At 41.8% G+C, this 25,805-nt stretch overlaps 1 protein-coding gene across 1 annotated transcript in view; it reads left to right on the top strand.

Annotated features, from left to right (window-relative positions):
* The first annotated feature begins 6,906 nt into the window (after positions 1 to 6,906).
* Positions 6,907 to 25,805, top strand: part of tmc5 (transmembrane channel like 5) — a 63,171-nt gene continuing 44,272 nt past the window's right edge. The window contains exons 1-4 of the mRNA XM_078418396.1: positions 6,907 to 7,039; positions 19,939 to 20,132; positions 22,179 to 22,313; positions 25,114 to 25,308. Coding sequence (XP_078274522.1) covers positions 6,963 to 7,039; positions 19,939 to 20,132; positions 22,179 to 22,313; positions 25,114 to 25,308 — 601 coding nt within the window. The 5' untranslated portion in view covers positions 6,907 to 6,962. The remainder of the gene's footprint in view (positions 7,040 to 19,938; positions 20,133 to 22,178; positions 22,314 to 25,113; positions 25,309 to 25,805) is intronic.

Genomic DNA, 25,805 nt, shown 5'->3' on the forward strand with positions numbered 1-25,805 from the left:
CATAATTGGAAATATAAATTGGGAAATTTTCCACCTGAGAAGTCAATTCTATTCAAATGACAAACTAGATGATTACTTAGTAAATGAAAAACAAAGATATAAGTTACTGAAACAAAGAAACTATAGGTACAGTGTCAAGTCATGGAGCTGTACAGCATGGAAACAGGTCCTTTGGCTCACCTTAACTACTATGCTAACTTGGTTGGCATATGGGGCTAGTCCTATTTGCTTGTATTCGGTTCATGGCCCATGAAACCTTTCCTATCCATGTTCTGTATTTTAAGTAAGGAATGCATATTTTTTGATATTTTTGGCCTGAATTGGAACATAAACGTTAATCATAACATCAGAATTTGTACCTTCATGTGCTTGAATATAAGTATATATATAGTTATATCAGGTTAAACAAATATGTTATACATTGGCACACATGACAATAAACTAAACTACATCATGTGAACAGCCTATAAGAAGAGACTTGGATTATAAATCTGCCCTTCTCTGCATCAGTACTCAACCAGGTTATTTTTACTTGCAGTTGTGTGTTTTCTTTTAACTTGATGTTCCCCATTGGCTAATCTAATGATCATAATAGCTAACCAAATGGTTGACATTCAGAGATATGAGGACTCATTTTGTATTCTATAAAATACTTGAATGCTTTGCAGTGTTTATGCGTAGGCTTATTCGTTAACAATTGAAAATGATTCCTGAGGTCAGTATGTATCTCGTGCTTTAAAACATTGATCTCAGTTAAATTTAAAACTGTCTAGTGACTACATGATCCATTTCAATATATCAAGTGTTATCATTTGGATTTGAGCTGAGGTGACCTGCTCTTGTGTAGGAAACTAACTGCAGATGCAGTTGAAGTCTGAAGTCCTTCCAGTCTGAAAAAGGGTCTCGACCCGAAACGTCACCCATTCCTTCTCTCCAAGATGCTGCCTGACCTGCTGTTACTCCAGCATTTTGTGCTACCTTTGACCTGCTCTTGTGCTCACCTCCCATGTACTCTGTGGCCATGTGCATCGTGGCCACCTCATGGCCACCTCATGGCCTCCATTCCATCACTCTCCTTGAGGTAGAACCATCTAGGGCTAATGACCAGAGTCTGGATGACACTTCCTGAGACCAACCAGCACCACCTTGGTGCCCTCTGTCAGCCTATTTCGCTGTTTAATTTAGATTTGTTTAGAGATGCAGCGCAGAAACAGGCCCTTCAGCCTACCAAGTCTGCGCCAACCAGTGATCCCCGCACACTAACACTATCCTACACACACTAGGGACAATTTACACTTTTTACCAAAGCCAATTAACCTACAAACCTGTACGTCTTTGGAGTGTGGAATAAAACCGGAGCTCCTGGAGAAAACCTACAGGGAGAACGCACAAACTCCATACAGGCAGCACCCGAAGGCATGATCAAACCCGGGTCTCTGGCCCTGTAAGGCAGTAAATCTACTGCTGTGCCACCGCGCCATCCCCTTTTAATGCTTGTAAATGTTTCTGATAAAGTGCAAATTTGATCCTGACTTCCGATGCTATCTGTGTGGAGTTTGCACGTCCTCCCTGTGACCATGTGGGTTTTCTCCGGATGCTCAGGTTTCTGCCCGCATCCCAAAGGTGGGCGGGGTTGTAGATTAATTGGCCTCTGTAAATTGCCCCTGGTGTGTAGGAAGTGGATGAGAAAGCAGGATAACTTAGAACTAGTGTGAACAGGTGAGAGGTGGTCAATATGGACTTGCTGGGCCTGTCCCATTATGTAGCTCTAACTAAGCAAAACTAAAGGGGCAATCTACATACATAATTAAACGCTAAATGTTAACAAATAAAAATAGAAATTGTGTTTGAAAATACATTTAAGTATTAATTTATAATATGCAGTTACACAACAAAATAAGCAACAATTTAACTGAAATTATCTTCTTTATTAAAGTTGGCAACATAAATTTTGCTGTGTGGATATGCTGGCTGTGTTTTCTGAACTTTGAATACCTTTCTTAGTGAAGTTATTTTTGCCGGAATGTGCAATTTGTTTAATATTTCGAACCACTGTTCTACCTCAGCGACCTGTAATTCATTATTCTATTCCTGGGACATCGTTTTCCGCCTCAGTCCGTGTACACATTCGGGCGATTAACCGTGGCAGGTGAGTGGGATGGACAGCGAGTTCCGGGAGGAGGGGATTTCATCACCATTTGTTTCCATGGAGCCAACATCGCCACGTAAATACTTCAGAGGGAACGCAGAATTGACCATAACCGCAAGTATGGAGAATTGCCGATAAAATAAGCCTGTGTTCTATTTCTCTTTTCCAGCAGCGGGAATAATTCATGTGCAGTCGTTTGATGATTTACTGGTAGGTTGATTTGCATTCACCTTCATACCATTGCTTAATTTATTTGAATTATTGTACATAGTTACAATTAATCATTTATTATTTTTATTATGTTTACCCTGATGTAAATCCATATTTATGGTTTTAAATCTGTCGCCTAAAAACTCGCATTGAGAAATGAACAAAGCAGGTAGTTGATTGATTTCTCCATTTCGGTTCCAGTTGGGAAGACTTCTGACCTTCATTCACAGGCGCAGTGAGAACCTGTACTGTGGCAATGTAACATCATTAGAGGTTTTCCTCTTGGGGCTTCGAAGGAAAGGTAACTTTTAATCTGAGTCAATTTCCCTCTGGTAATCATTAAAAAAAATCAAATCGCAGGCTAAAAATTACGATATTATGCCGTATTGATTTAAAATGTTTACATTTTATAGCTTTGAAAGCGAGTGTCTCTGAAACAACGACGTTGCAAAACAAACACAAAAGTTGGGAACACTCAGAAAATAAGGTAGCATTTGTGGAAAGGGAGAGAGCCAAGATCCTTCAAATCAACATGTGCAGCAAAATAGAAAACATTGCTAATAAATAAAACTGTTTCTTATTAGTAATACAGATGTTTATTATGCTTTAGATAGACTTAATGTGCTGGAGTAATTCAGCGGGTCAGGCAGCATCTGTGGAGAACATGGATAGGTGACGTTTCCCAGAGTGCTGGAGTAACTCAGCGGGTCAGGCAGCATCTCTGGAGGAAAGGGATAGGTGACGTTTCAGGTCGGGACCCTTCTTCAGACTTTGTTCTGCTTTAACAAGGTTCCTTAATTATGAAAGTAATACCGTTATAACATTAGCTGACGTCAGTGTTGCAATTATTAAGGGAGTCAGAAAGCTGTCTTTACGTCTCTCTACACAAATACAATCTGGAGGAAGGCAGCAGAACCAGAGGGACTGCTTTTCTGGTGAGATGGTAAACTGAAAACCTTCTACCATTGATGTCAAAGATTCCCTGGCACCATTTCAAAGAAAACACAGGAATTATTTTCAGCACCCTGGAAAACCTTTTCCCCTCCACTAATGCAATTGAGACACATTATGACATTATCATTTGCATAATGTGCAACCTTTTATATTTTGCAAGGATGATTAGACTTTAATCGGATTTAATTGGTCGTAAAGAACCTTGGAAATTTTTGAAAACATTTTTAATTTGTCAGTTGAAGTATTTAATCGTACTTTAAATTATTTGATTCTCTTTAAATAAGGTCTGGTAGCTGTCTCTCTGAATGTTATGATGAAACATCCCATGTTCTAATAACCCTCTGGAAAAATAATTGTAATTTTGCTTATTGATCTTGGCCAATGATAATCCTAACTATCTGTCTACTTCTGAGAGGGTCACCAATTTATAAAGAAAACAACCTTTTACCCAAGTTTGCAAACATTTAAAAAACTCTCCCTTATGTTCTGGCAATGAAATCCAAGATGAAAGGTCATTCATCTGAAATGTTAGCTTCCGTTCTCGCTCCACAGATACCACCTGACCTGCTCATATTTCCAGCATTCTGTGTTTCTTGAATATCAAGAGTAAATGGGCACCTATTTTGAGTATAGAAAAAAAACAACAATTTTCCTTTTATGAAAAAAGTTCTAAGACGCTAAAGAAGAGTGCTATCAACCAAAAATGTGGCACCAAGCTAATGAGCAGATATTAGGGAAGATTTCTCAAAGGGATTCAGCAGGTCAGGCTTCCCCTAAGTGTGGGCTAGGTTGCAGGCTTCCCCTAGGTGTTCTGATTTCCTCCCATACCCCATTGATGGATGGTTGTTAGGTGATTTGGGTAAGATAAATTGTCCTTGCGTATGTGGGTAGTAGGAGACCCAGGGTGGTATTAAGGAACACATACCAGAGAGGAGGTCACAGGGAAAATTCCATGTCACAAGGATGTATGGGAAATGCCATGACATCTGTTCTCTCTGGTTGTATACTGGTGGTAGTTGAGGGATACAGTCACTAAATGTTATTCTTACATCAGGCACAGTTGTGAACTATAATTCTATTGGAAAGTGGAAAGGATGCAAAGAATCTGAGAAAGGGTGGAGGTGGTTTAAAGATGAGCAAAGTGACAGAAGAAGTTTAATATGTGCAAAATATGAGAACATTCACTTTACCAGGAAAATTAAAGCAGAATATATTTTAATTTGTTAAAAAACTCTGAGAAATCTTGGCTTTCAGAGGGAAGTGCGTGACATGGGTATATGATTGAAGCTTACAACATTTGTGCAACACTGTGGTGGGAACTCACACAGAGTGCTTTTTGGTTTTCATCTCCAAAAGGAAGGACTTACTTCCCATGAAGGCAAAAGTATTTTGAAGACATGAGAAATGATACAAGATTGTCTGAAATGGTTTGAGAGGATAAATGCTGAGAGCATGTTTCTGTAGGTGGTAGATTCTATTACTGGGGGATGAGCAGCCTATTCATTTGATGTCAGATAAACATACATTTCATTACTTGGATGGATGCAAATCTTTAATATTACCCAAAGATGTGAAAACTTACATTGAGTATATCCAATATTGAAATACTGTTATATAGATATTTGGATAGCGAGGAAATCAAATTGGTTTAGACAGAAATTCAATCATGGATTTACTGAATGACAGAACAGGCATCTTGAACTGTGTGACTTCTGCTTTGCATGTTACTAGGTTTGTAATTTATTATTAAACAAGCTTCCCTCAACAATAGTCGTATTAGAATTTGAACCTTGCACTTTCTAAAATGTTCTCCTAGATCAGGTACTTTACATTGTTTGGTTCTTACTTTATTCTTTCAAAGGCACAGATATTTTGTAGCAGCATGAATATAACTGCACATACCAATGCAGTGATCAATCAATATTTAAAATCATACTGCATTCAGTGAAACATGAACAGTCTTGCTTGTGCAAGGCCTGACATTGAATATCTTTGATGAAAATGAGCAGGATAATTAAGGGGATGATATTTCCACTGACGAGAGTCCAGAAATAGAGACCAGAGCTTCAAAATAATGGATTGGTCATTTAGGACTGAAATGTAAAGAAGTTACTTCACCGACAGAGTGGTGGAATCTGCGGAATTCTCAATCCCCCCAGGTTGTGGATGCACAGTCATCGGTTGCATTCAGAACTGAGGTGGATACCTCTTCAGAGCCAAGCTATACAGAGATAGGACAGGGAAATGGTGCTGTGATCTTGCTGAAGGGTGGCACAGACTGTGAGGACTGAATGGCCTACTCGTGCTTTTATCCCTAATGTTCTTTTGTTGTAACGAAAGAGATCTGACCTATTTGTTCACAAAGGCATCCCATGTCAGTGATATAATGTTGCATTCTAATTCACTCTGGTAGAACTCATTATTTATTTTTGGCTCTGTTCTACTGGAAGCTGATAGCCCAAGTCACTTATATTCAAGACCTTATTGAACTGTTGAGGAGATGTTAATGTGCTCTAATACGATTGGAGTGCAACCTTAGTAGGATCCTTCTAAATAGAAAACTGCTTCATAAATTCAATACCTTTAGCTTTTGTGCAGAAGTAACGTGAATAATATGTGAATATAAGGGCCGTCCCTGGGTTACGGATACTCGACTTATGGACAGCCCTACAAACAAACTAACTCTTAACATTATAAAATTCAAAAGTCCACAGAACAGGCAAACATTCATTCCCATGAGCAGCAGAAATAGTTTCCTCTCTCTCCACCATGTCAAAAAAAAATTGTGTATTTTTTTAAACGTGGATCTTGTGCCACAACGGGAACCCAATGGGTCCATGGGTCATCTAGTTTCTTTTAAATATAGCATTTTTAACTCTTAAAGCCTTTTGTAACAATGATCATGTAATTATAATTGAAAACACAGTTTTGCTCCTTAGAGGATGAATGAGCAATTTCAATGGTTATTATACAAGTATAATAATTTGTAAGATTGCAGTTCAAGTCATATCACTGAAGTTGTGATTATACTTGTGAAGGCTGTAACAGTGCAATTTGCGTAGACGTAGGCTGTCACTAACTTTCTGATGTACAGATTTAACTGAACATTTGGGGCATCATAAAAATTTATGTTCAGTAAAAAAGACTGATGATAAATGCACCCTGATTGTAATCATAAATTTGGGTCTGTGACATATTGAAGAACAGCATGTAATTTATCTTAAACAAAGTAATATCACTGTAAGGATCTGAATTTGCTCTGGCAACTAGCTGTTATCTGTAATTAAAAAATGTTCATAAAAATAATTTAGGATCCAAATTTGATTCTTTATGTTGTGCAATTTTGTGTGTAGGTAATTTCAGTTAATTATAATAGGTTGAATATATTACTGATTAAAACACAACATGGCTGTCATTCTGATCTTTAAACGTCTCTATTTGAAACAAAAGCTCTTTTAAGAACTCAAAATCATCTTTAGCAGGCGAATATCTTAAAAAATAATCTGTTTGAATTGAAATATGGATTCTTGTGTTGTTTTGGTGCTTAAATTATGTTGTTTCATTTTTAAGGTTAGATGCCTCAACAGGAGCAAACACTTTTGCCTTTGGACTAGAAAACCCCAACCTTCAAGAAACATTTTTTTGCACAATGAGCCAGCAGGAAGAGAATGGGTGCTTTGAAAACTATGCATATCACCACTCCGAAACACTGGAAATGGACAGAGGGTATGAATTAAACAAAGAACAACAAGAGTGCAGTAATATGTGTTAACTGTCTACTATTGTAGCTGTGTATCGTACCCAAAACATCTCTATTTTGCACTCAAAATGTTAAATGCATTCTGTTACATAGTCTGGTGTTATTTGAGCAGGTAAGTAGGTTTGTCATTTCATTTCCATATCAGCCACATTTGTGTGAAAACAAAAACTATTAACCCTTAGACTACCAACAGTTTCCAGGAAATCTACCACAGCTAACCCTTCTTATGTATTCATTGTATCTGAATTGAACTGTACTATATACATAACAAGGACTGAGTCTGGAAACTTAAAGTTGGAGAACACAGTGCATTGGGTGATTTTCAATTCTGCCTGTTTCCTGTTGTATTTTCTGTTCATGATTACCTGGCTGTCTTAGTTCATGTAAAAGCTTGTTTTATGAATACTTCCAGAGAGCAGAGGTAACTAATGCATTCTACACTCTTATTCAGAGTTGAACAACTGTCACAGCGCCAGAGTGGCAACAATCTGTTATACATCTCCATAGTATACATCTCCACGATGCTGACCATAATCTATTCTCCCCTCAAAACCTTAAGCTTCACTGTAGATTTTCCAATGGTCAATCACTAATTAACAGCTCAATCAATACTTTGCACATTCTGTACATTTTTTAATCTGTGTAGAAATTGGTACATTGAGCCTTTGCCAGAATGTCAACAGCCAAATTTGCAATCATTTTTGATTCTGAGCTGTTAAATTAATTTCATTATGTAAGCTTTGCAACATGCTACAACATTATTCTGCTTCTCAGTCACTGTATGGAATGTATTAGTTACCTCTGCTCTCTGGAAGTATTCATTAACCAAGCTTTTACATGAACTGGAACAGCCAGGTACTCATGAACAGAAAATACAACAGGGAACAGGCAGAGTGATTCACATTGGTGGTTTTAGGAATCATAACATGGAGGTTCATGGACTTTAAAGAAGACTAAAGAGTTCATGGACTTGAAGGTACAGTGAGATGAAAGTAAAATATTTTCTTTAAAGGGCAGTTCTAGGGTGTTCCTGACCAGTTCTGACTAATAATATTAATACCACTTCAAATAAATATGCATCATAAGCAGCAGGAAATGACTGCAATGTTCTGGAAACTTCAACTCCAGAATTTACATGATAGTGCCTCCAGTAAATTCATTTCCACACAGTTATGTAATACTGCAAACAAATGATTAGCTGGAACTATCAGTTATAGATGTTGAAATCCTCAACAAAAAAAACCCCAAAAAAGAAAGAATTCAGAAGGTCAGGCAGCATCTGTGGAGGTAATGGACAGACGACATTTTGGGAACCTTTCAGTGACAATTTAATTCATTTAATTTCGATTTGAATAAGATTAGCAAGGGTCAAATTTATAATAAGGAAAAGCATATTTGATATATATATATATAGGCAGTGACTAGTGGGGTCACGCAAGGCTTGGTGCTGGGACCGCAGCTATTTACAATATACATTAATGACTTAGATGAAGGGATTAAAAGTAACATTAGCAAATTTGCAGAAGACACAAAGCTGGGTGGCAGTGTGAACTGTGAGGAGGATGCTATGAGGATGCAGGGTGACTTGGACAGGTTGTGTGAGTGGGCAGATGCATGGCAGATGCTGTTTAATGTGGATAAATGTGAGGTTATCCATTTTGGTGGTAAGAACAGGAATAGACAATAGACAATAGACAATAGGTGCAGGAGTAGGCCATTCAGCCCTTCGAGCCAGCACCGCCATTCAATGCGATCATGGCTGATCACTCTCAATCAGTACCCCGCTCCTGCCTTCTCTCCATACCCTCTCACTCCGCTATCCTTAAGAGCTCTATCCAGCTCTCTCTTGAAAGCATCCAACGAACTGGCCTCCACTGCCTTCTGAGGCAGAGAATTCCACACCTTCACCACTCTCTGACTGAAAAAGTTCTTCCTCATCTCCGTTCTAAATGGCCTACCCCTTATTCTTAAACTGTGGCCCCTTGTTCTGGACTCCCCAACATTGGGAACATGTTTCCTGCGTCTAATGTGTCCAATCCCCTAATTATCTTATATGTTTTAATAAGATCCCCCCTCATCCTTCTAAATTCCAGTGTATACAAGCTCAATCGCTCCAGCCTTTCAACATACGACAGTCCCGCCATTCCGGGAATTAACCTAGGAAGGCAGATTATTATCTGAATGGTGTCAAGTTAGGAACAGGGGAAGTACAAAGAGATCTGGGTGCCCTTGTTCATCAGTCACTGAAAGTAAGCATGCAGGTACAGCAGGCAGTGAAGAAAGCTAATGGCATGTTGGCCTTCATGACAAGAGGAGTTGAGTATAGGAGCAAAGAGGTCCTTCTGCAGTTGTACAGGCCCCTAGTGAGACCGCACCTGGAGTACTTGTGTGCAGTTTTGGTCTCCAAATTTGAGGAAGGACATTCTTGCTATTGAGGGAGTGCGGCGTAGGTTTACTAGGTTAATTCCCGGAATGGCGGGACTGTCGTATGTTGAAAGACTGGAGCGACTAGGCTTGTATACACTGGAATTTAGAAGGATGACAGGGGATCTTATTGAAACATATAAGATTATTAAGGGATTGGACACGCTAGAGGCAGGAAACATGTTCCCAATGTTGGGGGAGTCCAGAACCAGTAACCACAGTTTAAGAATAAGGGGTAGGCCATTTAGAACGGAGATGAGGAAAAACTTTTTCAGTCAGAGAGTTGTAAATCTGTGGAATTCTCTGCCTCAGAAGGCAGTGGAGGCCAATTCTCCGGATGCTTTCAAGAGAGGATTAGATAGAGCTCTTAATGATAACGGAGTTAGGGGGTATGGGGAGAGGGCAGGAACGGGGTACTGATTGTGAATGATCAGCCATGATCACATTGAATGTCGGTGCTGGCTCGAAGGGCCGAATGGCCTACTCCTGCACCTTTTGTCTACTGTCTATTGTATTGTCTATCTTTTATAAATATCATCTAATTTAAAACGTAGTCACTCGAAGGGTGAGGGGAATTCAATATATTTTTGTTCCAGTATTTTCATAGCATACAACACAGTGCAGACTTGGGATTCTTTTTAGAAAAAGTTGAACAAGGGTACTAAAATTCTAAGAATTTATATCCTGGATTTATGTACTAGATAATCAGGTTATTAATGTGGAAGGACCCTCAAAAACATTGTGCAGGTTGCTGTCAACATTCCTTTAAAACCTGCCACTGGTATGAACTGTGTTTGTGATCAGAAATGAGATAGTTTATATTTTGGTTAAGTCAAGTTTTGTTAGTTGACCCCACAGGGTAGACTTTGAGCTCTAATTAGGAGGATTTTGAAAGTATGGGCCGGTTTAATTTGGAGGAAATTTTACGGATGATGCGGGTGTTAAGAGAACAAAATGCAAGTAATGCATTTTACTTAGCCAATATTGGAAGAAGTGGGATAACATAGAACTAGTGTGATCGGGTGTACTCAGTGGGCTGAACAACCTGTTTCCTTGCTGTACCTCCAAACTAAATATTGGCAGACTTGCAGTAAGCGATAATGGATCAGCCAAAACTAGCATTGTCCACAAAAGAAGAATGCCAGACCATAAAAGAGGCAAGTGTGGCCATTCGGTCCTTGTCTCTGCTCTCTCATTCAGTCAGATAACGGCTGGTTCCCATATTCTTTTATTTCTTTAAAATCTGAAAACTTTAATGTGGCGGATCTTCCACTAAATTCAGAGATCCATAATTTTTCCCTAACTTCCATCAAATCTGTAGGATTGGTAGAAACCTCTGAAGAAAGAGAAAACGTCAAGATGTAGGTTGGGACCATGAAGTTTGCATGGGGCCGGATCCTCCATCCACATAGACGTGAAAGACAGTCCATGTCATTGAGAGGAATGGCAATGTGAGCTAGAGGAGGAATTGTGCAACCTTGAAATATACCAAGGATTTCCTGGTCCTTGAAGAAAATCAGTAATATTTGGAGAGTTGGCAGGATCTCCACTATGGTAATTCTATTAGGAAAAAACATATCTCTGTGTTCCCACTCATGCTGGCACAGAAAATCTGAAGAGATCTTTCAATGATATTTAACGCTTATTTTCAAACTTCCGAACAAAGAAGAAAATACTTCAGTAAAATTTCCATTTTCTTTCTAAACCTCCTAGAAACAATGTAAATGGCTACTTGTGTTTTTACTCTGACCTTAATCAATGTTCTGCCAGAGTTACAATAGATGTATCTCTAAACTAAACTATATTAAACTAAGTTCTTCTTGGAGGTTGCAACATACCCATCAACCTACAAACGAAAAGATATCCAACTTTTCTTGACCAAGACCATTGGGACATCCAATTATTACGTAATTAACATGACACTCGTATAATCTAGGACTATTCGAAAAACGAATTGAATAATCATATAATGATAATTTTGGTTAGTTTCAGATCTAAAAGACTTTGCACTTCAACGAGAAAATAGCAATATACGCTTTTTTGTTTCACTTCAATTAAAACAAATAAACTTGCAAGTAAGTGTTCTTTCTTTAAAGTCTGAAAGAAATTAGCATGATTTGGAGAAAATACTAGTGTCATATTTAACTTGAGTTTGTAAATTCAATCAGAGAGAGGTTGAACAGGTTGGGTCTTTATTCTTTGGAGCGTAGAAGGTTGAGGGGGGACTTGATAGAGGTTTTTAAAATTATGAGAGGGACGGACAGAGTTGACGTGGGTAGGCTTTTCCCTTTGAGAGTGGGGAAGATTCCAACAAGGGGACATAGCTTCAGAATTGAGGGACAAAGGTTTAGGGGTAACATGAGGGGGAACTTCTTTACTCAGAGGGTTGTGGCTGTATGGAATGGGCTTCCGGTGGAAGTGGTGGAGGCTGGCTCGATTTTATTATTTAAGAGTAAATTGGATAGGTATATGGATAGGAGGGGATTGGAGGGTTATGGTCTGAGTGCAGGTAGATGAGACTAGGTCAGGGAGAATGGTCGGCGTGGACTGGTAGGGCCGGACAGGCCTGTTTCCATGCTGTAGTTGTTATATGTTATATATGTTAATACCTTCAAAAGTAAAACAATGATCACTTTTTTTGAAAGGGTGAAGGTCAAAATTTAATAAATAGCGTGTTGGCCTAGATTAATATGATAAGTAATTTATAAATTACTTATCATTGATTAAGGTCAGATATGTTTTTTCCTAATGGAATTACTTATTATATGTATTTCACCTTTTGATCAGATTTAGCACTGGGCCCAGCATCCTGCATTCTGTTTTGGACAAAGGCAGTGTTCAGCACACAAAATCTGAGGCAAGGGAAATTTTTCAAAGATAGTTGGAAATTGCTGAGTGACCTGGCAGCAGATATCCTAAGACTGCCTGCTAGTATGCAAACCACAGATTAATAAGGCTGAAAGCTGCCATCTCAGTAATGTGGCCATTTACACCAGGATAGAAACTCGTGTGATCGTGGCATAAAGAATGGTTAATTATCTGGATGACTTGTGGACCAAGAGATGGTTCAGCTTATGTTCCTGACCCTGCAGAAAAACACCAAGAACAAGTCCACCTGACAGTGGTCAATGTGGAACACTCTGAAGACCTTGTGGGAGAAGGAGGTGGTAGATCCCATGGAATGATTCCTAAGTAGACTACCAATGGCACTTTACAGAAAGCCTCATTGCCAGAATTCTCAAACAAACACCAAGACAGCATTTGGCTAATTGTGGGGGAGCCCTCTCTATAAGACCATTCATACCTCAATCTGCTCTCAAGATAGCTGCGGTGTGGATGAGATGATTGTCTACATCCTTAAGGGCTGTGTTTTTGCGGGCCCTTACTGAGACGAGCAGCTACATGACATAGAATAAGCTCCATGGGTCACTCCCAGAGAAGCATATCGAAACAAATGTCATCATGTGCTGGAAGACTCGCTTCAGTCCACTGAAACATTGGTTTTCCACCGGAAGAAGATGTCAGCAAGCGAATGTTGTTCACGGATTCATTCCAAGGTGTAGGTCACATGTTTAGAGACACCCCGAAGCTTGATGCAGCCACCGAAAAGGCCGCGTAAAGAAGATTCATAGTCCAATGTCCGCTGTTAACGGACAGTACGGGGTTTGGCCCTTTGTAACATCCTCTCAAACAACTCCTGATTGCAGTGTTTAAGGAAGAAACACTAATGGTGATGACATATAGTAAGAAAACGTATAGATTTGATGTCACAATGCGTATCTTGACTGTATTGACTGTATATAACGATAAATAATGTAATTTTTAAACAAAAATGTGGCAGTTCACAATTTCTGTCTAAGGTGTTTTCTTCGATGTGATCAAATGCAAGAATCATTTCACAGTTATACTGTTTGGAACGTTAACTGCGAAGTCTCTGTCAAGTGTTTCTGGCAAAAAAAAATATTTGTCCCCACACTCTGTCATATCATCTGTTAGTGGAGTACATCAGCAGGAAGCAGAAACATTAGGAAATGAACTTTCTTTTGTTGAAAAAAACAGGTGATGTTACCATGATTATGGGGCTGACAGATTGCACAATCCATTTCCAAAGTGCAAATTGCCATACTCTTTTCACCCTTATTTTATTGCTTATCTTTTGATACTCATTGTCAAGGTTCAACTTGATGTCATCACTACCTTTTTTTTGCTGAAATTTTGGATTTTCAACTTTACTGCTAACTCTGATCAGAGACGTGATGTTTAATCATGTGATACTTAGATAACAGACCTCTACAAATGTTACTACGTTTTCTTGGAAAGCTGGGGTCATCCTTGGTTAAGTATTGTTGTGCAAGTTTGTGAGACAGCTGGTGATCTTGTTGTGATATTGCTGGGACTACTTTGTGTATCCAAGAACTACTTTATATGCCTGTGTATATAAGTGATGGGTGTGATTAGGCGGTCACTCTGGATCCAGGCGGCCTTGGAATAAACAGCCTGGAGTTAAGCTCCACCATGATAACATCTTAAACATGTGTACTCGTGGTCCTTCCAGAGTCACAACAAAGGTACAACAAAGGTACAACAAGTACCGGACCACGAAGTACAACATGGTGGCAGCGGCTTGGTGTTTCGCCTAGGGAGGGAATGAAGCATGCCCAAGCAGAAAAGGTTAAAAAGAAGAAAAAAAAAGAAGAAAAAAAAAAAAAAAAGCCCTGAAGGGAAACAAAACAAAAGAAAAGTTTCCAGCTCGGTACGGGACGTTTGGAGTGCATCCCGACAGGGCCAGTGTGAGTTGGTATAGTTACCTGCTCAGTAGTCGGCGCCGAGTTGCCGATGTGACGCTGTAAGCTGCTGGGGGAGGTGCGTGTAGGCCAACGTCGCGCCCCAGCACCTGTGTAGGCCCGAGATTAGAAGCCTGTGACTGCTTCGCGGGGGAGAGACCGGGAGAGCCGACACACGGAGATGTGCGGTGACCGGGGAAGACCGGGAGACCCGACACACACGGAGATGTGCGGTGACCGGGGAAGACCGACACCCATGGAGGTGTGCGGCAACCGGAGGAGACCGGGAGACCCGACACACACGGAGATGTGCGGTGACCGGAGGAGACCGACACCCACGGAGGTGTGCGGCGACCGGGAGAGCCCCGGGGAAGGCTGACACCCATGGAGGTGTGCGGCGACCGGGAGACCCGACCCCACGGAGGTGTGCGGTGACCGGAAAGACCGGGAGACCCGACACCCACGGAGATGTGCGGTGACCGGGGAAGACCGACACCCATGGAGGTGTGCGGCAACCGGGAGAGCCCCGGAGGAGACCGACACCCACAGAGGTGTGCGGCGACCGGAGGGGGTCGGCGACCGGAGGGACCGACCACCCGCGGAGGTGCGGCTGCCGGTAAGGCCGAGGCACTAAATACTCACCCAGGCGCGTCGACCGTAGAGTCGGGATGGCCCTGGGCCCGAGGCAGCGGCAGCGCGTTGGAATTGCGCGGCAGCTGCCGGGAGCACCTGTGGGCGGGGCCAGCGGCAGCGCGTTCGAAAAGTTGAGCGACAGCTGCCGGGGAGCACCTGTGGGCGGGGCCAGAGCGCACTGCAGCGGAGGCGCGATCGCACCGCGATTACAACAGTGCCAGCCCAGCAGTGCCAGCCCAACAGTGGGAGCCCAGCAGTGCCAGCCCAGCAGTGGGAGCCCAGCAGTGCCAGCCCAGCAGTGGGAGCCCAGCAGTGCCAACCCAGTAGTGGGAGCCCAGCAGTGGGAGCCCAGCAGTGCCAGCCCAGCAGTGGGAGCCCAGCAGTGCCAGCCCAGCAGTGGGAGCCCAGCAGTGCCAGCCCAGCAGTGGGAGTCCAGCAGTGCCAACCCAGCAGTGGGAGCCCAGCAGTGCCAGCCCAGCAGTGGGAGGCCAGCAGTGGCAGGCAAATCATGGTGTTGGAGCATCTAGAGCCTACACTACGTTTGATCTACACAGCACGTCTTCTTGAGGGGAAGATATGGAACAAAATGAATATTTTGTGTTTAATGACCTGTGTAGTGATCTGTGTAATGAAAGCTTAATGTATTATATTTTATGCTTTTGTATAAATGTATATATCTGTGGAGTGACCACACGGAGATGAGTGACCACCCGGCGATGAGTGAAATTCCGCAGAGGAGTGACCACTATGATGGCGAAAAAAGCAATTGTGTTTAATTGTGTTTAGTTGTGTTATTGGTTTGTTTGCAAATAGCAATGGTGTTTTGGTTTTGTTTGTTAAATATATTTTAGCCCTCGAATGGTAAAGAAAACAATTTTATAAAAGACAAGGGGGATGTTGTAATATATAAGACAAGGGGGATGTTGTGATATTGCTGGGACTACTTTGTGTATCCAAGAACCACTTTATATGCCTGTGTATATAAGTGATGGGTGTGATTAGGCGGTCACTCTGGATCCAGGCGGCCTTGGAATAAACAGCCTGGAGTTAAGCTCCACCATGATAACATCTTAAACATGTGTACTCGTGGTCCTTCCAGAGTCACAACAAAGGTACAACAAGTACCGGACCACGAAGTACAACAGATCTGTGGCAAATTCCAGGTGATCTTTTGATAGCAGGCAGGAAGAAGAAACCACAGGCGAGGGAAGAGGGGGCGTAACTGGATCAGGGAATTCAGATGCAATAGGTCAAGAGATCATAGAGTGAGATAAGTGGAAGAAGCTGTGTAAGAAATGGTAACTTTAGAAGCCACACTGATACATTCAAGTAGCCAACAGTATTTACTATTAGTTTAATCTCCTGAACCCTCCATCACTTTCTTTCTGTCTCTTTCTTTCTTTCCTGTACCCTACATGTTATCCTTTGCTCTCTACCAACTTTCCCTCATCACTAAAGTCCTTGTTTAGACCATGTACTCAAATTTCTGGAATGGGACTTGAGTGCACAATCTCCTGCCACAGAGACCATCACTGAGCCAAGTCAGCTGCCTTCAATTTGAGGAAATATTAAGTCTTTGGTCATGATGTGTGGCAACATACCATTTTTATTTTTATCTTAATCAACTTTGATGTGCAAGTGTAATTAAAAATCTGCAAATTAGATCCGTGACAACAACACGTAGAGTTTTCTCGTTTTAAGCAAGTTTGAAGGGAACATTTCAGACAAATTATATCACAAATGTTTACATCTTCACAAGAGATGGCTTCTGGATTCAAAACACATTTCATTATAATTTATTAGATTGCATGCAGTCAAGTTCTCCAAATGAGACTTGTTACGTACATTTAACACCTGGATTGCCCCCACCTTTACCTGATTTGGATCCATAATGTGGAAGACTGGCTTTGACCAGATCAGAGAGGACCTTGTCAAATGGAATTAGGGCCAAACCAAAACTGAACACTCATTAAACTGAGAAAGTCACTGCTCGGTGGGATGGTACCGCCAAGGCCTAGAATTGTGTTTGTCATTCGGAATGCTTCAGACTATTCTTCACGATTCAGTAGCAATCAAAAACTATTGAAAATAAAACAAAAAACATTTTAAAGGGACTTAAAATCAATAAACAAAACTCAAATAATTAAAACATGAACTGTGTATATTGTCACACTGAAACCTAATAGGGAAGTTCACATTGCACACTGTATTACAAGAATCCCGAATTGGCCTGAACATCAATTAAATTATAGCCTCAACTTCCTCCTTGACTCTAATTATTTAAAATGAGTGTGAGTTGTATTCTATATGTAATTGTTTGTTTTATCAGTCTTGTGTGCAGTGGAAAGCTGTAGACATGTTTCACAATGGCAATTGGATTTTAAAGTAGAGATTGTTAAACATAGGCTTTCCTGCTTAAGAAACGTAATGTATGTCACTTGTACTTGATAGCTACCAAATACAGATTGACAGAAACCGTATTAACACTGAAATGATGGTGCGGTTGTTTATCAGGCGAGTGTTTTAAATTCTGGTGGTTAGCCTTGCAGTGTGACGTTTACACCAGTTCTCAGGTGTTTGTTTTATAATTACTGTGATCTTGAGGGAAATCCAGAAATGATGTTTATTTCTAATCAAGAAATAATGTCTGAAGAAGGATTCCAACCTAAAATGCCATCTGTCCATTCCCCCCACTGATGCTGCCTGACCCACTGAGTTCCACCAGCACTGTCTTTGCTCCAGATTCCAGCATCTGGAGTCTCTGATTTCTCATATATGGTATAAGAAAATAACTGCAGATGCTGCTACAAATCGAAGGTATTTATTCACAAAATGCTGGAGTAACTCAGCAGGTCAGGCAGCATCTCGGGAGAGAAGGAATGGGTGACGTTTCGGGTCGAGACCCTTCTTCAGACTGATGTCAGGGGGGCGGGACAAAGGTAGGATATAGGTGGAGACAGGAAGATAGAGGGAGATCTGGGAAGGAGGAGGGGAAGAGAGGGACAGAGGAACTATCTAAAGTTGGAGAAGTCGATGTTCATACCACTGGGCTGCAAACTGCCCAGGCGAAATATGAGATGCTGTCCCTCCAATTTCCGGTGGGCCTCACTATGGCACTGGAGGAGGCCCATGACAGAAAGGTCAGACTGGGAATGGGAGGGGGAGTTGAAATGCTCGGCCACCGGGAGATCAGTTTGGTCAATGCGGACCGAGCGCAGGTGTTCAGCGAAGCAATCGCCGAGCCTGCGCTTGGTTTCGCTGATGTAAATAAGTTGACATCTAGAGCAGCAGATGCAACAGATGAGGTTGGAGGAGGTGCAGGTGAACCTTTGTCTCATCTGGAAAGACTGTTTGAGTCCTTGGATGGAGTTGAGGGGGGAGGTAAAGGGACAGGTGTTGCATCTCCTGCGGTTGCAGGGGAAAGTGCCGGGGTTGGGGTGGTTTGGGTAGGAAGGGACGAGTGGACCAGGGAGTTACGGAGGGAACCGTCTCTGCGGAACGCAGAGAGGGGAGGGGATGGGAAGATATGGCCAGTGGTGGGGTCCCGTTGTAGGTGACGGAAATGTCGGCGGATGATTTGTTGGATCCGCTGGCTGGTGGGGTGGAAGGTGAGAATGAGGGGGATTCTGTCCTTGTTACGAGTTGGGGGAGGGGGAGCAAGAGCTGTGGGATGTAGAAGGGACCCTAGTGGGAGCCTCATCTATAATGGAGGGGAAGCCCCGTTTCCTGAAGAACGAGGACATCTCTGAAGCCCTAGTGTGAAACACCTCATCCCGTGCGCAGATGCGACGAAAACGGAGGAATTGGGAGTAGGGGATAGACTTTTTGCAGGGGACCGGGTGGGAAGAAGTGTAGTCCAGATAGCTGTGCGAGTCAGTGGGTTTATAGTAAATGTCCGTCACTAGTCTGTCTCCTGTGATGGAGATGGTGAGGTCCAGAAACGGGAGGGAGATGTCGGAGATAGTCCAGGTATATTTAAGGGCAGGATGGAAATTGGAGGTGAAGTGTATGAAGTCAGTGAGTTCTGCATGGGTACAAGAGGTAGCACCAATGCAGTCGTCGATGTAGCGGAGGTAGAGTTCAGGGATGGGGCCGGTGTACGCCCGGGACAGTGATTGTTCGACGTACCCGACAAAGAGGCAGGCGTAGCTAGGGCCCATGCGAGTGCCCATAGCTACGCCTCTGGTTTGGAGGAAGTGGGAGGAGTCAAAGGAGAAGTTGTTGAGGGTAAGAACCAGCTCTGCTAGGCGGAGGAGAGTGTTGGTAGATGGGGATTGGCTGGTTCTACGGTCGAGGAAGAAACGGAGGGCTTCGAGACCATCCTTGTGGGGGATGGAAGTGTAGAGTGACTGGACATCCATGGTAAAGATGAGGGAGTGGGGGCCTGGGAACCGGAAGTTATCGAGGAGATGGAGAGAGTGTGAGGTGTCATGGTCCAGGGATAGGTAGGAAGAGGTGTTTGAGAGTTGTCGTCTCTCATGTCTCAGTTTGCTTATTGTCCAAAATACAATGCTGTATAGAAGTAGCATAATTTTCTTTAATATCTACTTCACCTTACTTCCCAAAGATGTGGATATATTTGAGTATATTTTAACAACAAGTAAATGGATTATTTTAAATTAACTTTGTACAGGCAGAAACATCTTGTAAAAGGCTAAGATGCAAGAAAGATCTTTTGTAATCTTTTGCCATAACTAATCTATAAATAATTTGTTTTCAAAACATGTTTAATAACTAGCAGTTTGGGTTCATTAATGAGGTCTCTCATCTTGCTTTTAAATTGGGACCTGCACACATCGGCAAAGAACGTCAGAAGGTCATAGAATGATGGAACTATACAACACGGAAACAGGCCCTTCAGCCCACCTTGTTCAAGCCGACCAAGTTGCCATACTGGACTTGTCCCATTTGCCTGCATAGCCCTCTAAATCCTTCCTGTTCATGTAACCTAATATAAAGCAAACTCCATTATGAATCCTCTAGCAGTACAGCATTCTGACAGTTTTTGTTTCCTGCTACCTCAGTACACAGGGGCGATCTACAGTCCGCACAACTCCACTGCCATCTTCCTACCAGCGGGATGTGTTTCAGTCATCAGTTGTTTGGAGAAATAATGGACAGCCAGAGATTATACAAATGACAACAATTGGTAGAGAACACAGTGAATCAACACCTCCATTCAATCATATGAATGCAAATGAGAATAACACTGGATATGGTATGTTTGTTGTATTACCTGGACCTATTCTTTGGAATGGGAATTTATCTTTAAATATTGATGTGCATTACAGGCATTTACTTTGTATTTTTATGCATCACTCATTGGAACAACATAGTCATAATTCTGTGTCATTTGGCCAATTACTAAATATCAGTGAATGCTTAAGGCAATGATTGTGCATTGAAAATTGCATTTTATTGTTTAATGACATCTGGACTAGGGAAAGTGTGAGAATTTTCAACCAAAGCCTTCTGAATGGGCAGCGTACACCCCAACGGTATGTACATTGACTTCTCTAACTTCAAGTAACCCTTGCTTTCTCTCTCTCTCCATCCCTCCCTCTTCCCAGTTCTCCGACCAGTTTTTCTGTCTCCGACTACGTTATCTCTGTGTGCTTTGTCATTACCTTCTCCCAGCTAACAATGATCTATTCAACATTTTCCTTGATCTCCATTGCCTTTGCCCTGTTTTCACACCTTCGCACTTCCTTATCTATGTATCTCCATCCCCCCTGACGTCAGTCTGAAGAAGGGTCTTGACCCAAAACGTCTCCCATTACTTCTCTCCAGAGATGCTGCCTGTCCCCTTGAGCTACTCCAGCATTTTGTGTCTACCTTCTGAATGGTATCAGTCACCGGCACCAATTTGTGTATTATCTAAGAACGATTACTGAATACCTGAATTTGATCTTTGCTGCACTGCTAGCTCAATGAGTAACAGGTTCTTCATTGAATGATCTTCAGTGTCTTGCATGACATGATTGACCTTTTTTTTGTCAAAAAGAGAGAGCTTTGCCAAATTAAATAAGCCATTAAATGGTCATTCAGGGTGAGATAGAATAAACTGGAAAACATAGCAAATGTTTTGCACTGTGCACATATTTTAAATAATAGTTAAAATGAAAGGATTTCAATTAAAACGGCTTAAATATCTAAATGGCAAATTAATTTGCAGAACCTTTTAAGGTTTGTAGCAGTCGAGACCATTTGAGCCGTCAAGGCTTCACTTACTTTCAAAAGGATCCGTAACTAGAGCGCTGCCCTCTTCGAGGAGTGGAATGTTTTCACGTTCAAAAGGTTTCCCATGAAAATTGTCACTTTCTCACTGTTCCTGATCTCATCGGTCATTATGCAATTTTCTGAACATTAATGTTGAATGTCATTGAATATTGAAGTTAATCAACACATTTAACATAAGAAGGATTGGTGAAAAAGGGTCTTGACCCAAAACATCACCCACTCCTTCTCTCCAGAGATGCTGCCTATCCCATTGAGTTACTCCAGCATTTTATGTCTATCTTCAGTGTAAACAGTGTAAACCAGCATCTGTAGTTCCTTCCTACACATTTAAAGTAAGATTTTGATTTACTGAGGGTAGCATTTAAGCCTTCCCATTATCGATCAGATCATTACTGTTTGTAAGACACCTTTGTGCAGAGATTACCTGCTAATTCTCCTCATGGCCACAGTAACAGGAAACATTCTTCACTGGTAGGACTTTCAAAATGCTTCATTGATGATAGGCATTTCAATACAAAAATGCCTTTGAATAGTTTAAAACTATTACATCTTTGTCCTTTCTTACAAAATAACGTAAAATAATTGTTTTCAAGAACTTCACAATTAGCTCCTTTAGACAGAAAATCTCAGTTTGTTAGTGAAATAAACCGATCTGAATGATAAGGAAGTGAGCAGCTCGCTCTTGGCATGGACTCGATGGGTTTGGATTTTAGAAAATAAATCCTTTTGAGAAGGTCCCATGAACAGAGACTGTCAAACAAAAATCCTTATTCTGAAAAGATTTTGATATATTTAGTTTCATGCTGTTAATTAATGAAGGCATTTACAGCATCCTCATCATTGAAAGCTGTACACCAGTTTCAATCGCTGGGTCGAGTCTAAGTGAACTGCAGAATAAAAGTAACAATGGAAAAGTTTCTGTATTCTGCTGAAGAGCCCTGCCGATTATTTGATTACTGTAACCATTAGAGCTTATGTTCTGCAATTAATTACAATTGTGGTGTTTGCTGTTTCCATTGGATAGTTAATGCAGGGTTTGAGCCCATTGCAGATGATTCCTATGGCTCTATTTCATCAACGTACTCTGGAAGTAATCTCCAAGATTCTTCATCCATTCCCAGCCTCGAAAGAAATATTCAAATTTCAAACCTGGAGCCAAGTAAGTATTATTAATTTTAATTTCCCAAAGTTTAATAAATATATGGTCATACCTGTGGCAGAATTTCCCACACTGTATCAGTTGGCAGTTTTGGATAAACAATGCTGTCCAAATATAACTTTGGTATCAGAGGATACTTTAGCACTTGCGTTTTATGTGAAACTAACATTCATTTAACTTTGAAACCTTGCTTCTACAAAGATTTGCAGCTGGTTCTATTCACAACATGGCTCCCTATTCCATTATGATCACCCAGCAGTGAATGACATTGCCAATAGTCATGTGATAACATCCATGCATGCACACAGACAAGCACTTTACACAGATTCACGTAACGTACATTTACAGTACAGAACTTTATTGTCATTCGGTACCGAAATTACAGCAGTCACAGAACACAACAAAAAAGAAAAGAACACAGGACACACGACCCCAGCACAAACATCCATCACAGTGACTCCAAACACCCCCTCACTGTGATGGAAGGCAACAAAACTTCCACTCTCTTCCCCCCCACGCCCACGGACAGGCAGCTCGACCCCTACCGAGGCGACCGACACGCACAGCCCCCGCAAGGGGATGGAAGGCCCCGCGGCCGAGCCGCACCAGCGATGTTAAGTCCAGCGGCCGAGCCGCGCCAGGCGATGGAAGGCCACGCGGCCGAGGCGCACCGGGCGCTGCTAAGTCCCGCGGCCGAGCCGAGCCGGCGATGTTAAGTCCAGCGGCCGAGCCACGCCGGGCGATGGAAGGCCCCGCGGGCGATGGAAGGCCCCGCGGCTGAGCGGCACCGAGTGCTGAACCGTCCCGCGGCCGAGCCGCACCAAGCGATGGAAGGCCCCGCGGCCGCGCCGGCGCTAAACCGTTCCGCGGCCGAGCCGCGCCGGGCGATGGAAGGCCCCGCGGCCGAGCCGCACCGAGCGCTGAAACGTCCCGCGGCCGTACCGGGCGATGGAAGGCCCCGCGGCCGAGCCACGCCGGGCACTGTTAGGTCCAGCGGCCGAGCCACGCCGGCGATGTTAAGTCCAGCGGCCGAGCCGCGCCGGGCGATGGAAGGCCCCGCAGGCGATGGAAGGTCCCGCGGCTGAGCCGTGCCCCGGGGAAGAGACCTAAAAAAAGAAAGGTTTCCCCCACCCCACCCCACCGCCCCCCGCCCCACCCCACACATACACAGCCAAAAACAAAAACAAAAACCATCCCAACACCGACGCACAAACAAAAAAAAAAGGAAAAAAGACAAACAGACTGCCAGAGAGCCGCAGCCGTTAGGCGCAGCCACACGTGACTCCACACCTACAATTTGTAGGCTAACTGCACATTGAAAGATTGGTGATCCTTTTCCAGAACCCACGGCTCCCATATCGGTCTCTCTGACAAATGAAACACTTTCACAAATGCATAACTAGGTGCCACCTGCTGAACAACATTCTTTGGAAGTTCCTTATTTCTGCATTTTCAGTGACATAAAGGCAAAGTTCTCAACAAAAAAGTCTGCACTGTTATAAAATATCCAGACCTTCTTGCAGTATTTTAAAATGCTGGCAGTGCAATGCGGAACGCTTTTTTATCACTCCAAAAGACGAGCAAGAACATTTTTAGATTCATGAATCCAAAGTTCGGGAATATTGTAAACAGCATGGATAGATATCTTAAATAATGATGTGATGGTCATAGGCTTGGAATTTTCTCACACATGATGAATGCAAATGTTAATTTCAAATCTGAGGAATAGATTTTTGACAATCAAAATATTATGAAATATGACGAAAAGGCAGAATTATAAAGTAAACCCCTGGATCAATCCTGACCAAAGTCAGAACTGCTAAGGACACTAAATTGTGTCCTTTCTTCCTGCACCAGTGTTTGGGAGTTACTCAGTTTAGCATCTGGGATTCTATGTCGCCCTGACAAGCATTCATTGTAAGGTCATAGCCAATTTGAACCAGAGATGTCTGCCTACTCCAAATAGATTGATACTTGTGATCACCTTTTTGATAAAATAAATAATTATACTTAAGCAGAAAATTGGAATGCTGTATTTGATGGGTGGGAATTCATGTGAAATTAATTAGAATGCACAGAGAATACACGTGTTCCAAAGACTTGTCTGCTAGAATGCGTCCATGATTTTGAACATTATTACTTCATTAGTTTGGGGACTGTTTCAAATCTGAATATTATGCCTTCGTGATTCTAGAACGTTTGTAATGTGTACTTTTAAAATGATTTATTAACTGATCTTTCTTTAGAATGCAGGAAGACATTTTGAGGAAGTACCATGACAATTAACTAGCTACTTTATGTTATTATGTTAGAAATCTGCTGACAAATTGAGATTTTCTTTTAGGTTTTCTTATAACATTTTTTATAGAACTCAACTTTTTCTTGGAATAATTGGACATTTCTCTCCAATTTTGTTAATTACAATAGGCTTTGCAAATTATTATCGCAGAGATTATGCAACATGGAAGAAAGTATCCTTAAGCCATTCGAGACAAAAGTAAAAATGGTAGGGTAGGTTTCAGTGGATGTTTCTTCTTTGAATCTGGCGTCTACGTGGAGAGATAACGAATAAATAAATATAAGAAAGAGAAAGTGAGGAAAATGAGCCAAGCCAACCGTGGAATTAGAGTACAGGTAGAAAAAATGGCTGAGACTGTGGTGGCGGAAGAGAGATTGCCATTGGAAGACAAAGTTGAGGGATGGAATACATCAGGAGAAAAAACGACCTTTTGCCAATGTTTCCGTCAATTCTGGCAACTTTGTGTTGCAGTGGTGAGGTTTTTCTACCACTATTTTACAGAAACATATCCAGATTACAAATCCATTGAAGCGTTTGCACCTCCACAAGATGTTCCTCAGACACCAGGCAAAGTAGAGGAAGATGCATTGAGAAAGACCCCCAGATCAGATTTAAGGCCAAAGAGTCACCAAACGATAAATATCGATGAAATCAGTTTCTCAAATTTGTCTGAATTTGATGAATCACAGTGGAGAGGTAATTAATGATAGATTTCTGAGTGATGGTAGTTATTTTTCTCGTTATATTGTTAACGTTTAAGACATCATTTGAGTTAGGGAGAACTCAACCAAAAGTGATCAACCGATCAACCAAAAGTGGGCTTGCCTCATGTTACATTCATTGTGTGATATGGTCATAAACACTGAAAGGGAAGCTACCCTGAAATATGAGATTGCTGGAGGGAGACATGTATTGCATTATCAGCAGCTTAGATAGGATAAATAGGAAGAAAAAGGTTCCATTGCTAAGAAGCAAAAATCAGGAGGAAAGGATTAGACAGTAGACAAGGAAACTTATTTCAGAGGGCCATAGGGATCTGGAATTCACTATCAAGAATGGTGATAGAAGCCACATACGCATCATATTTAAAGGGTATTTTGATGTTTATTTGAGGTTCTGTGACCTCAGATTACAGACCAAGTTTCTCCAGATCACTGGTAAACCATTCCAATACATCAGGAGAATGTTATTCA

The sequence above is a fragment of the Rhinoraja longicauda genome, chromosome 21, assembly GCF_053455715.1.
Source record: "Rhinoraja longicauda isolate Sanriku21f chromosome 21, sRhiLon1.1, whole genome shotgun sequence".
NCBI lineage: Eukaryota > Metazoa > Chordata > Chondrichthyes > Rajiformes > Arhynchobatidae > Rhinoraja > Rhinoraja longicauda.